The sequence below is a fragment of the Dermacentor andersoni genome, chromosome 6 (genome assembly GCF_023375885.2).
Source record: "Dermacentor andersoni chromosome 6, qqDerAnde1_hic_scaffold, whole genome shotgun sequence".
Lineage (NCBI taxonomy): Eukaryota > Metazoa > Arthropoda > Arachnida > Ixodida > Ixodidae > Dermacentor > Dermacentor andersoni.
The window spans coordinates 38,227,888-38,241,881 of NC_092819.1; the positions used below are offsets into that span (position 1 = coordinate 38,227,888).

Consider the following 13,994-nt stretch of genomic DNA (forward strand, 5'->3'; position numbering starts at 1 on the left):
ATGGCAAGTTTTGGGAACCTTTATTCAGCCAACGCGGCCCAAATGCGAAAACATACTTTGGAATCCCTGACGTCACGCTGATGTACCGGCGTTGGGGTTTTGGCGCGAAATTCAAATACTGATACTTAGACCTTCATTTTCTCATCTAATAATCAAACTATTTTTTTTAAATCACTGCCTGCAGGGTTCTCAAACAATGCTTCATTAGTCTAAACTGATTTATTGTTTCGCTTTAGTGTCCCTTTAAGATAAACAATCTAATAAGGTGAACATTTCTTCACCTTTTAAACGAAGCCTGTTATAAGGTGAGCAGATTTTTAAGGTTCCTTCTAGTTCATCTCAAAGGGAGCCTACTGACTGTATGAGCTAAATAATAAAAGAAAGCGCAGAGCAACCTTTGTGTCTGTTCTAGCAATTTTCGACATAAACATTGACAGATACTTGCCATTCGAAGGCTCCCGCACTCATTAGAGCTCATTATGAACTTTGTGTGCATAAGACTGACTGGGATAAGGGAGCTCGCAACATTGAAGCCACTACATAGGGCTCGCTGTGACCACTGTACGGTGCAAGTAAGAGAATTTTTCTACAAATGGCAGTCTTGCCTTTTGCTTTGCTTGGAGAAAAGCTTGAAATATGGTGAATAAAAGAAATCTCTCCTGTTTGTATGTGTGAAATGGTTGCCATGCTCTATTCACCTAATCCAAGCTGTGGATTTTTGGTACTTTAAGTCACATCTTGGTTGTGTATATTGCAAATTGGGGCTTTTATGGAATCAAACATACTGTTGTTATCAGCGGCAACTTAGAGCAGTGAATTACAGTCACTTCTATCAACCTGTCATCCATTCGCACAACTGCCCAAGACTTATTGTCCAGGTCAGTCAGTCAGCTGTCTAAATGCAGCGCTGTAGTGCCAGAACACCAGTATTATTGTGCATAGTGAGGGACCGCAAGTTTCAAGAAAATATAGCACTCTTTTGCAAAGTACATTTCGTCTAATGTCAACCGAACAAGGCCCATTTTATTTAAAGACTTTGACTGTGAGCATAAATTTAAACTTGAGATCCTTTTAGCAGAGCATATTTTCTGATATTAGCTACGCTGTGACTCACTTGGCGTACTTTTTTGCCAGTAAATCAGATTCCCTCCATTCATGAAATGTCGTAATTGACCACTCTAACACACGACATGCGTCCAGCCGAGTAACATGTTTGGCGCAATATTCCTTGCTTCGACGCAGTGCCGGTGGCCTGTGGCTAGCATGCGTAAGTGGCTGTAGCATGCCTCTCCTTGGGTGGCCTTCATAGGCGATGCTTATGTACTTTCCAGTTACGTGTTGGATGAGAATTACTTTGATCTCCCTGGTGTGGATGCTGAGCAGTGTTTTGGCTTTGTTTCTTGTTTGGTTTTGCTTGGCTTGTAGATTTATTAGAGGATATGTGCATGCATAAGAATGGAATTTATTTTTGGTATATGTGTAGACCTGTACGAAGATATTAGAACTGTACGACAAATGGCTATCATTGCTGTGCTCAATGCAATTCCTATCTATTTCCTGTTCATGCCTCAAAACCCTATCCTTCCTGCTGTTCGTGTCCTTGCCTTAGGCAAGGACACGAAGGTGTTGTTGTTTTCTTTCGTTTGCTAATGCTGAATGAAGGCAGTCTGAATATGAGTTTGACATCTGTGAAGTTTGGGAGGGAAACAATGTCTCACAATATATCTGTGCTGAAGCACACAGATGGCGCAAGTTAAATCACTGGTTTTCTGTGTCACTGTTAGCTTTTAGCATGCAATAGATCTTTCTTCTTTTGTCATCTAGCTGCATTCCCTTTTGTCCTGCTTAGCTGTTAACTGCACTAAAAGTTTGTCTGGATATATGTTCCGCTTCCACTCTTCCATTACTGGCTGAGGATTCCTGTCCACTTGCAGTAATAGTTTTTTTTTTAAATTATGCAAATGCTGTTCACATTCAGCAAAATCATGCTCAGAAGTGTCTTTCATTTGTAGTAGTAGTGTGTGCCTGAACCATGCAGTAGCTTAAAGCATGTAGTGTAGCCTCAAGATTTATTTGCATAGTGGCCATATGGCTTTGTGATTCAGGTACACAGAGCAGGACATGCGTGGAAAATTCATCTGACATTTGTGCACCTGTAAAGGGTCCCTAAAGCAGTCTTATGGAATTCATGTAATACCAGATTTTGTGCACATTTAAAATCCGGTCTCTATTCATGCTTCTTTTTTATTTGTTGGCTCAGCAAGAGCCATTTAGTGTTTTGTGCCTTGCAAGTATGATTAGGTTTCTACATACTGCTTGCTAACGCTTTTTCATCTTCTTTCACACAATTGCCTCAGCTGTTGACTGTTTGTTCTATGTAAGCCAACCATTTTCTTATGTCTACAGGTCAAGATAATTTAATTTATGGAAAAACAAAGGGACCAGCAGGAGGAAGGGATTTGGGACAAATAATATGTATGGGATACAGTTCTTTCAGAGTCCCGTCTTGGAACTGCCCCCATCATTTTGTGTGATTACTATCAGCCAGGCGAACTTACAACCTTACTTAGTTTTGCAAGGTTTTACAAAGCCTTTAGTCCAATAATAATTTCTTTACTTCTGGTAACTAAAGCTTATCCCTGACACTTCATTTTCTGTCGTGCATTCATGTTTCTTTATCTTGTAAATAAATTAATGAAGCATCTGCTGGAGTTATATAAGCATAAGAGGATTTCTCAAAGGCTGAGTAAACTAGCATCATATATAGTTTGTGTTTAAGGGCAAAGACAAAAGAAATTATGCTGTACATATAGACTTCTATGTTTGTCCTGCATCTTTGCTTGGGTCCTTGTCTTTAAGTTATAACTGTTCAGTGTGGTCAATACTCATCTACATTTTCATCTTGATAGCAGAGTAACACAAGAAAAAGGTTTCAGAGGTGTGGTATTTAGTACGAGTTGCTTTGGTACAGATTTGAAAACTCTGGCATGGTTAAGCCGCATTTCGTAGCATGCGCAGAGGGCGTAACATTGATGAATGCAGAAAAAAGATTCAATTTTCCAGTTGGTGTACATTTTTGCACATTACTTGGGGCTATATGCACAAGGCTGAAAACAAAGGAACTACAAGTAACTTTGTGGTTGTGATGTGTGGGCTGAGTACTCTTGTGCCCGTGAACCTGATTAGTCTTGCTGAAGCAGTCTGCGCTGATAGCCAAGACAAGTTCTGTTTGCAGTCACGGAGATACACTACATTGGAAGCACATGCACACACACACAGGTGTACAAGTAAACACACATGCGCACATGTCTACAGCCTTGTAAAAAGAAATGAAGCAGCTGCTTGTGTGTTTGTAGCTGGCTCCTGGATGTTTAGTCAACCTGCTCTTGCATCAGCTTTGCTCAGAAGCTCTGAGGAGGTAGGCAAAATTTATAGACCTTTTGAGCACCAGAAGTTCTTTGACAACGGCACAATGTAGCCAAGATTCAACGGCATTTATGCTTCAAGTGGCCTTGTGACGAAGGCTTCACACCCAGAATGACATGTTTGTAGAATTGGAAACAGTGCATGTCGTGCGTGTGTTTGTCTGTGTTTTTGTTTTTGTGTTTCAGCTTTTAAGTTATTACTGGCAGGAAACATAATATACGTATGGGAGATGTTCGCAAAGCCTTTGTCACCCTATACAGCCAACTCCCATTAATTCAACCTCAGATAATTTGACTTTGTGCTTAATTTGAATGCATTGGAATGTCCCGGCAAGAAACCACACATTAGGCTATGAAAGGAAAACTCATTTAGTTTGAACGTGAAAGCATGCTGCTTTGGGTAATTTGACCTCCACTGATGCCCCCTCATGCGCGCAGTGGTTGCTAAAAGCTTGAAAAACACAAAAAATTCAGCAGACTTAAAAAAATTGTGCTTTCCGAAGTGATGACAGTGATGGTAGCAACCTGTCCTGCTGTAGTAGTAATTAGCTGTTTGTTTAACAATGACAAAAAATACTAAATAGCCAAATACAAAGGAAGAGAAGAAAAAGAAATTAATTGCTGACCCAACTGTAACTGTCTAGTACAGATGGTTGACACGAACACGTCCTGTAGTGATGATGACAATATGCACGGTGCCCTGGGTGATGTCTCTTCTAAGAATTTTGTCAGCCCCTGTGATAGTTTTGAGATCCGAGGGCCATTGATCAATAGCGACATGTGCAGTTGTCATAATACTGTCTTAGAGAAGTCTGTCTACGATAACAGACTACTTCAAGCTATTAAAAAAAAAAATCAGTTCATTAATTTGAGTGCTGTTTGTTCATTCATACAAAACGCTTAGTCCCATAAGGATCGAATTAATGGAAGATAACTACATTGGGAAAAGAGAGAAAGAGACGGAACGCTTACTTTCCATAACTTGTACATGTTAGACCGCTCAGGGTTACAGTTCTAGCAGTCCACATCAATTGTTATGTTTGTTCCCGTATGTTCTCTATTTCGTTCAGCTTCCTTGTGGCCAAATTGCCAGTCACTGTGTGTGTCAGGAAAGCTGTAGGGACATTGTGACTAGGTGCATGCAGCAGCTGGCTGTTTGTATGTTAGCTTGTGCTTTTCATCATTTTTTTGTGCGTCTTCAAATGTGCAAGCATTTTTTTACATGTCTGTCTCGCTTGCAGTGTGTATTTTGTTGTGTTTGTTTTGTTGTGCTTGCTTTCTTCTCAGAATGCTTCTTTGCTTCCTTGCTGTTCTTCCTTTCTTGGCTGTTTGGGTCACTGTGTTTTGTTTTACATAGATTTTTCTTTCTTTTTGCCTTTTTTTTTACACTTGCCATTACAGCCTCCAGCCATGAACACAAAGACACAATGTTCAGAGAGCACACTAGGTGAGTGTGTTGATGGTTGGTACGAGCTGACTTTCTCAACCTCTTTTTTTTTTTTCTCTTTTCCTTTCCATTTTGGCTATCGTTTTGGTACATAGCCAATTTTTGTAATATAGTCAAGAGTGTTTTTGGATAGCAAATCATTTTACGAAGCAGTGTAAAGACTTGCTCACAGGCATCTGACAGAACAGTGGTAGTCTTCTAACAGTCAAGTGTACTGCCAACTTTATTCTTCATTCTGGAACTATCTTTGCATTTATTGTTATTTGTTTCCCTGTGTGCGTTTTATGTGGGTTCAGTGTCTGTGTGGGTACAGTGTCTACGTGTGTATGTCGTGGTTGTTTATTAAGTGAATTCCGTGGTGACGTGCAACTGTCATTTCGTGACATGGTACAAGAGAGTATATGTCTTGTAAACGTTGTGAACTGTGCAATGTTATAACATGTGAATGTGTTGGTGTGTGTGAACATCCACATGCATGCATAGAAGGGAGCCAATGCACATTAATCAGAGTTGCTTTTGAAACTTGTGTGCAGTAAGTATGATTAAGGCGAGCGTTGAATTTTCATATTTTTAGCACTCAAGCTGTACTTATTTTAACAAGTTGTGAAAGTTAAGCGCATGTTAAGTTGAGGTTCAGGTGTTCGTGACTGTGGAGAAAATGATGCGTACAAAAGCTGAGAAAGATATTAAATTGGGTGAGATAGTGTTGCATCACATTGTAGGCCGTGAATAAAGAAAGCAAAAAGCTAAAAAAGTACATGGGAGAAGAAGGAGCAGTGTCTGTATTTGACTGATTGTGCGTGCATTCTGTCATTTGGTCTCATGCAGCTCTGTTGTTTCTCTTTTAGCTGTTACAATATGAGGCGTAAAACACTCATGCCATTAGGCTCTGAGGTTACTTACCACAACTGCCAAGACCACTGTGGTTATACTATTTGCACTATGACTGAAAGTAATCAAAATAATAGTATGAATGTAAAACACACACATACCTCCTTCATTCACTAGCTGTAAGCACTTCACAGGCACAAAAGTCTCACTCATTGCTGCTTTTACTACTTTCCATGATGGTTGTTAGGCTTAGCCTAACCACCTGTATACTTGTACACATGCTTTCGTCACTTCTGGACAGTTGCTTAAGCATTCTTAGGCAAGTATTTTCGAATTTAAGTCACCTACTACTTACTAGTAAGGCACTAACATTAACTCTGCAGGTCTTGCATTACAAGTGATAGCCAGCATAAAGTGTTGTCCCACGTAAGCGTTTAATCTGTCATTATAGTTGAGAGATTGTGGGTCGTGTTCACTGGCAAATCTTGGAGCAGTCCATGTCTGCTTAAATGTTTATATTGCAGTGCCTTGTTAAATTAAAGACATTGCATTGCTAGTTAAGCATCTTAAGAGCCATGATGTCACTACTGCTATAGTGATTTCAGTGAACAACCTCAAAGTTCTATCATATCAGTGCCTTGCAAAATCAAGAAAGTGTGTTTACTTTAGCTTGTTCCTCATCTATTGTACTTAGTATAAGTGAACCTTGTCAGCCATGAAAGTTTAGGTTCGTACTTTGTTTTGCACTCAAATATAAATTGATATGTGAAGTCAGTATTGAACTGGCTCCCAGCTTTATACGGAATGTGTGTTGCATAAGGTGCCTCTTAATCTACAAGCTTATAAAACGCATAGTCGAGAAGTATATTGCAATATGAAAAATGATAGTGTGCCAATTCCCATGTGTTACTGTGCTTTGTTTTTGTTGCATAATGTCAAATTTGAGCAGGTATCAGAGCATACACCCAGTATTAGGATGGGGAGGCTGGCTTTGTCCTAGTTCTGACAATCTCTCTAAAATCACAAGTTTCTGACGCATTGTTGACATTTCTGGTTGCCTTGTGTGGTATGTTGCCTTGTTTTCGGGCAGAGAGATAAGGAAACATTCTGCAAGGACGCATAGAGTCACATCTGTTAATTTCTTAAATTACCTGCACGTGTGCTCAGGAAACAAATTAAGAAAAAGAATAAAAGTAACGAACTAAAGAAAAAAGAACGCCCAGACCTTTCAGTCGCCTCAAGTCACAGCAGAAGCATACATAGCTTTATCAACCTTAATTCTTAGTATTCTCTTCAATCGGTTGTGACACGTGGAGAGTAAAAACTTCCATTTATTATTTGTCTTTTCTCCATTTTTTCCCCCTGTGCTTGGCCACAGTGTAATTCAAGTTAACAGACATGTTGTGGGCAGCTGAGCACAGCTGAGGGTTGGCGGGTCATCTTTCATTCTCTCGTCATTGTTTGTGCTGCGCCACCACTTCCAAAATGAGCTGGTATCATCCCGTGCCTTAAACACATTGAAGTAAAGTCATCTTCATGAAGTGTGTGCTCAGAACAAGGTGCCGTGTTCTTGAATGAGGCGTTGTGGCTAACTGTGGCTGCTGCCGCTACGGCTGCTGCCATTGTCTGTCTGCAGGGAATCGCGGGGTGCCGTGCCCGGAGCTGGGGGTGGCCGAGTGCGAAGGGTGGCTCCTTCGGCGCTGGTGGGGGGGGCAGCAGCAGCAGCAAGCAGCGCCCCTCCTAGCAGGGGGGAGGACGGCGGCGCCAGCGATGGCAGCCCTTCCTCCCTGGCGCCGCCGCTGGGTCCTCCTCCGGGGTCCCCAGCTCTTCCTCTACGCCACTCCCCAGGTGCGCATCTCCTATCTCCGTTGTCATGGTTCCTGTTCCGAACTAATGCTGCCATAATGGCAAAAGTTTCATGCTGTGTGTGCTGTATGTCAAGCAATGTCGCCTTCTTTTCTCACAGAAAAGAAATGTAGTTATGTGGCTCGACATCCCAAAGCAACTCGCAGGCTATGACAAGAGATGTTGCGGTGTGGGACTCTGGATAGATTTTGACCGCCCAGAGTTCTTTGGCAGGCACCCAAAGCACAGTACGGGAGGGTTTTGCATTCTGCCTCCATCGGAATGTTGCCGCAGCAACCGGAAATCAAACTTGTGAGCTTGTGCTTAGCAGCTGATTGCCATTACCTATTGAGTCATTATAATGGATCGCTTGCCTTGCCAGTATTCTTCATGTTGGAGGTAAGACCTACCTGCAGTGATGACTCAATGGCTTTAGGCTTTCTGCTGTCAATCGCGAGGTCACAGGTTCGACTTCTGGCCACTGTGGCTGCATTCCGGTGGGTACAGAATTGCTAAGGCACTTGTGCACTGAGCGTTCAGAGCATGCTAACCAGAGTCGTCTATTACGATGTTTTCCACAGCTCAGCTGTAACCTGCGAATGCTAACGGCATCAAGAAACCAGCATCACCTTTAAAAGAAAGCTTGGTAGAATGTTCATCGAATTGTGCTTTGTGTTCTCCTCCTGCTTTTTTGACACTGTGCTGATTGCTTAACTTTTGCCACTTGGTTTCAGGACCAGAAAGCAGAATGCCTGCTGTATGTGCCTGGTTTTGTGGTGTCCCTTGCGCCCGACTGTAAATCTAAAAACTGGTAAGCACTCAGACTAAACTTCCTGGATAACTGGAGTCCTATGCTGTGTTGTCTATTGCTTCGTTGTATGACAGAAGTTAAGAAAGGCAAATCCATTTTTTTTTTGGTTGCCATATATGTCAAAGAAATCTTTTTACTTCATGTCCTGCACAAACATGTTGGAAAGCACTTGCTGTTGGCCTGTAAGAAAACCAACAGTGAATTGTGTTACAACGTTTTATTTTAAGGCAAAGTACTAGGGTGGAATACTGATCAGAGTAGCTTTGTCGGGATACTTTGGCATAGGGAATTCGGTCAGATGGAACTATTTAAAAGCACTGTAGCAGTGGTTTATGACCTATTGATTGTTTGTTTCACATGTTATCTCTGTTTCTGAAGAGTACCATGTTTTCTGTTTTGCTGTAGTGCCTTCAAGCTCTCCAACTGCGAAAATACTTTTTATTTTGCGACAGAGTCCCAAGCAGACACGTCAAGGTGAGTTTGGGCATTACTACGGTTATACTTTACTGCACATACTGCTCGTGTTCGCCAGCTGTAGAGATTTCGGCCTTATGCACAATTTGTTCCAAGAAACCCTAAGACAACCTCCGAAATCTTGTTTGTGAAGTGGCATTTCTAATTCAATGTCCAGGGTTCATTCTCCTGCAAGAATTTTTTTAAATGTGCAATTACAGTTAAACTGCTGGTGATGTTGTTTATCAGCTTTAAACTACCTCCAAAGGAAAATTTCTGCATGAACTGGTAGTTATAATTGATTGTTTGAGGCTAGTTAAAATAAAAATTATTGAAAATGTGCAGATAGTTTAACTACATGTGTTTGAAGCATTGGGGGAAAAAAAGTGAAATGTGGCCTTGTGCTCTTACTTGTGCTGGTGCCTTGGGGATTACCTTCATACTAGTGTGTGCAGAGAACACAACAACTGAGAACATGTCTTACCTGTTCTTTATTTCCACCTTGAGGAGCTTGAAGTTTCAATAACACTTCAGAAGTGCTGCACCTTCAATTTCATTCTTTCCCAAGTTGTTAGCATTCACTTTTCTCAGCATGTGCCCATCGGATAAAGGCTGCCAGAAACGTAATGTATCAAAATGCCTTGATAACAACAAACATGCTTACATTTTTAGGGAACACCGTTTTATAAATATTGTAAGACATGTAGTAAATTGTTTCTTCACAGATGCTGCGTAGTGTCTGCATTCGCTGTTCTGATCCTCTACCTAGACCTGACTTTGACGTGGTTACTTTTGTCATTCCAAAGTGGATGTTTGTTCTCTTTTGTTTTCTCAATGTCTGATATTCGACCAGTGTTACTTATGTCGGCATATGCATGTCTTTGATATTGCTCAATTTATTTCAATGGAACTTCTAGATATGCTATATGCTGTGATGTGTGCCTATTAGGCTGATGCCATAAGGTACATATTTTACCACGCATACAGGTGTAGAAATAGTTATCTGTATTTGTATGTATTGTGATTGTGTGACTTTATTGCACATATAGTATGTCCTTCTTTTTTCTGCATTAAACAAGCAAATAAATAAAGTAAATGTGTGCCTGGTTCAGCTCTCCGGTGGACAGTGTGTAGAAAATCAGAGAACTTGCAAGATGTACACTGCTGAACACTGCTGATAACCCACTCTTGTTTTTCAGATGGTTAACCAAGCTTCAGCAGGCAGCCAAACTTTATCCGAACTACTCAGGTGAAGAGGCATTACTTTTTTGCTACGCCTTATTTTAAAACATACAATAAAGGCCAACTTCTGCAAAATTTCACATTAGTTGTAGTTTCAGGTTTGTAGTTTGTGCTATCGAAACTACCTTGACGATGCTGCAAGGGTGACATTTTTCTAATATTTCTATTAGAAGGGCATCAGATAGGGAGGGATAGAAAGAAGGGAGTTTAGCAACCTATGCAGAACATTCAGAAGATAACTAATGGGATATTTCAGGAAAATAGATATAGAGAAAAGGATCATGCAGTTGTGGTTGGCAGAGGATCGTCAGGCTGAGTGATCAGATTTGGTTATCTATGGCTATGAACAGGTGTGGTTTGGGCAACAGGATATCAGTAATTGGGTAAAACTGTTGTCTTACATTTGGTTTAGACTCTGATGATGATAATTTGATAATTTGCTTTCTATTTACTGCTTTCCCCTTGCAACACTAGGTCCATGCCTCTGGGCAAGTGATAGTGATGAAGACGCGCTGCTGGACAGCAAGATGTACAATCCAGCATCGTCATCCTCATCATTTTCTAGCCACAAAATCAGCCTAGCACCAGCACCTTTGGACAGGCCGAGACAGCCGTCTCCAAAGCCCATGCCCAGAACTATATTTCTGCGCTCAGCCATGGTGCCCCCACAGTTGACAGACAGGTCAGCCACTCTTTCCCCACGACGAACCACCGGTGAGCCACCAACGACGAGTGTATCAAATTCCTCACTGCCCAGAAATCGCGAGTCGTCCAAGTCTCCGCCACCGGTGCTGTGCCCTCCGCCACTGGATTTGTCTTCAGAGTGCAGTGATGGCTCGACATGCAGCCTAACTGCGAAGCAGAGGTTATCAGGTGCCTGGGATAGATACAGTGATTCATTAGGTGTTGTGCAGCCAGCGAAACGAGATTTCAGTACTGCTAAGTCAAAGCCTCCGTCTGGCCTTTATGTGAATGTTTCCTTCAAGCACAGCAGCAGCACCAAGGAACCGTCCACGCCGGCCTGCTCAGGCTTGCCCCCACCGAGTGAACAGATCCTCGGAGCCAACCCTGGCAATCCAGCCAGATTGCCGACCTTGGCGCCTTCGTCCCCAGCGCTGTCTCGTGCTGTGCAACGCCACCCGTCAGACTCCTCCAAGTTGTCGCGAAGCAAGACTGCGGATAGCTTTCCACAGATGCAGGTGCCAAAGGGTGAGACGCTGCTTGACCGAGAGTACAACAGGGTGTTTAAGAAATCGCCATCGGCGTCGTCCTCTCCAGATCCTGCTGCTCTCTCGGATAGTCCAGCCACGTCCCCGGTGCCACTGCCAGTGCTCACTAATTCTCTTCTGCCACGATGTGCCACAAGCCAAGAGATAAAGGACCTCTACACAAATCGTCGAAATTCGTGGAGAGGCTCCCAGCAGGAGTTGATGATTCCGCTTTCATCGGTAGGCAGTAGTGACCTCGGTTCTCCTCTGGAGGGGTGTGTGCAGTCACCGGACTACAGTTTTCGGGACTATGCGTCACTTGATTACCCATCACAGAGGCCGGACGTCATTCCTTCTCAGTACCACCAGGGTCGGTCCAGACCGCCCCATCCCGAGGAGGCGGGCACTGACCCTTGGGTCCCCCGTAGTGCCCCGAGTCCATCACAAGGTGTTGAACGAACGCCACGAAGTGGAGGTGAGAAGCTGTCGTCTTCGTCTTTCCTAAGAGCGGGTTCCACACCTGCATCAGCTTGTTGTCAAGTAGCGCCATCCCCCACACCAACCAAGACATCAAGTCGTTTCTTTCACTCACCGAAGTTCCTCAAGAAGTTTGCCTCCTCGACACGTGAGGGCCTGTCCAACATCTTACGTTCGCCGCGACTTGAGCGAAAGAAACTGACTGCAGAACGAGACATGTATGGGTCGCCTAAGCTTAGTCGCTCTGCTGGTGTCCGTCTACTGAAGTCGTCAGCATCTGCATCTGCAGTGTCGTCTTCACCTGCAGAGGTGAGTGCTGTGAATCACAGTGAATCGTCGTGTGTGTGTGTGTGTGTGGCTTGAAGAAAGTGCCATCTGGTAGCTCTTTATAAAGTGTGCTGAGTAGTTACCACCTGTGAACATAGCACTTCTTAGGATAATGTTTATAGGGACATGTTATTAATAGTTATTTTTCACACCCTTGAAAAAATAGTTGATACAAATTGTTTGAAAGCTCAAGACTAAGCGATGTTCTTTAAGGCTGTGCTTGCACTGAACTTTCGTTTGAGTTAACAGTATATATAGACTCTATGATTTAATAAATTAGTATGCTGCAGATGTTGTGAAGCATTTTGCACATAATGCACTCTAACACCACCGTGGAGTAAGCAAGTGTAGGGCCTGAATATGAGTGTAGGGCCTGAATATTTCCTCCTACACTATTTTGTCGTGCAGGACGCTGATGTGTAGTTCAGATGACATCAAGTGGACACTTGAGGATCTACAAATGATGACTGACGTTAGGAGGGCTCATGCATGCACTTCTGGTGATGTGTACCCATGTGTCGCCATAAATTGCCCTAGAAAATCGGGGAATATGACTTCACAATATAGACAGTATGGTTCACTGCATGTTGCTTTATTAAAGTATTGTCTAAATATTTTGCGTGGCTCATAGACCACATTAAAATGCAATTGTGACAGCTAACCTGCAGAGGTGGAGTTTACTGGCCGAGCTGAGGCTGACCAAGCAAAAACTAGGCAGAAGACACCTGAAGGAAAGACTGGACAAGTGTATGGCAAGCACTACAGTACTTGTCCTTCTTTCCTTTCATGCAGTGTGTCTTGTTTGTTCTAGCTTACCTAATGTGAAGTTGAACTGATACTACATCCTGTGTATTCACATGCTTACCTACTCTTTCTGATGTGAATCAGAGCCAGTCGTTAATTGTGATGATGCGACACTTTTCACATGTTTTTAGAGCATGAAAAATTTTTGCATGCATTGTTGCCACACCTTTGCATCTGCATGCAGCTGTGGTAGCGGCACGAACATGCAGATGAAGGTCGCCATCACTTCTAACAGTGCCCTTTAATCTGTGATCAACATCTGTATCTGGGAAAGGATACCCTATTATTGACACCATTTATGCTTCCCCTACACCGCTAGGCATGCTTTACAGTGTAATGTTGCAAAAGCACAAGTGACTGATAGGACCCAAGAAGGGACTAACATTTCATGGCCACCACTATGGAATGGGTGCACCTTTGGTGAATGCAGTGAGAGTAACCATGTTCCTGTTATTGCGGTGGGTGCTGGCTTTCGCAGGTCCCTGAAGAGTCATCGCCATCGCCGTTGACACACAAAAGTGGCAGTAGCAGCAGCCTGAACAGCAGCACTTCGGCGGGCAGCTTTGTCACGTCATCGTCGTCGTCACATTGCTACGCCGAAGTGTTTGCACCACCTGGGTCAGCGCCTCTAGCAAGGCCCGAGACGCCAGAGACGCCACGTGCACGCCCAACCATGGGAGTGTCGATGCTTCGAGGCAAGCGGCGCACTTCATCGAGTGCAGCGGGATCTGAGGAGCGTTCCTTTTCACCCTGCTCGTTTGCATCATCTGCCGGAGGGAGTGGCAGCGGTGCGCCATGGGCGCGGGACGATGGCAGTGTCTTTGGCGAGGAGACGTCACCTGGTGGTGGCGACGCTTTCCAGTTTGGGCATGGGACAGATGGGAGCCCTGAAAGTGGTGAGCAGCAGTGATGAAGTACAGGAATCTGTTTACATGGCGCAATCGATTTCTGTTAATTTTACCCTGATGGGACCGACGAAAGGGGTCGAATTATTCAGCAGGTGAAGTTCAGCAGTATGCAGAAGAAAGCGGCAAATACACTGCTGATTATGTATGCAGTATACGCCCAATTCTAACCTGCCCCCGAATCAAACACGTGTTCGTTTTCTATGTGTCCAAAGTGTC

At 43.3% G+C, this 13,994-nt stretch overlaps 1 protein-coding gene across 3 annotated transcripts in view; it reads left to right on the top strand.

The window, feature by feature from the left end:
- Nucleotides 1-13,994, top strand: part of cnk (connector enhancer of ksr) — a 39,546-nt gene that overhangs the window by 17,721 nt on the left and 7,831 nt on the right. For all 3 annotated transcript variants that reach the window (XM_050170652.3, XM_050170653.3, XM_050170654.3), the window contains exons 13-19: nt 4,827-4,872; nt 7,340-7,551; nt 8,283-8,359; nt 8,765-8,833; nt 10,012-10,061; nt 10,529-12,048; nt 13,349-13,766. In XM_050170652.3, coding sequence (XP_050026609.2) covers nt 4,827-4,872; nt 7,340-7,551; nt 8,283-8,359; nt 8,765-8,833; nt 10,012-10,061; nt 10,529-12,048; nt 13,349-13,766 — 2,392 coding nt within the window. The remainder of the gene's footprint in view (nt 1-4,826; nt 4,873-7,339; nt 7,552-8,282; nt 8,360-8,764; nt 8,834-10,011; nt 10,062-10,528; nt 12,049-13,348; nt 13,767-13,994) is intronic.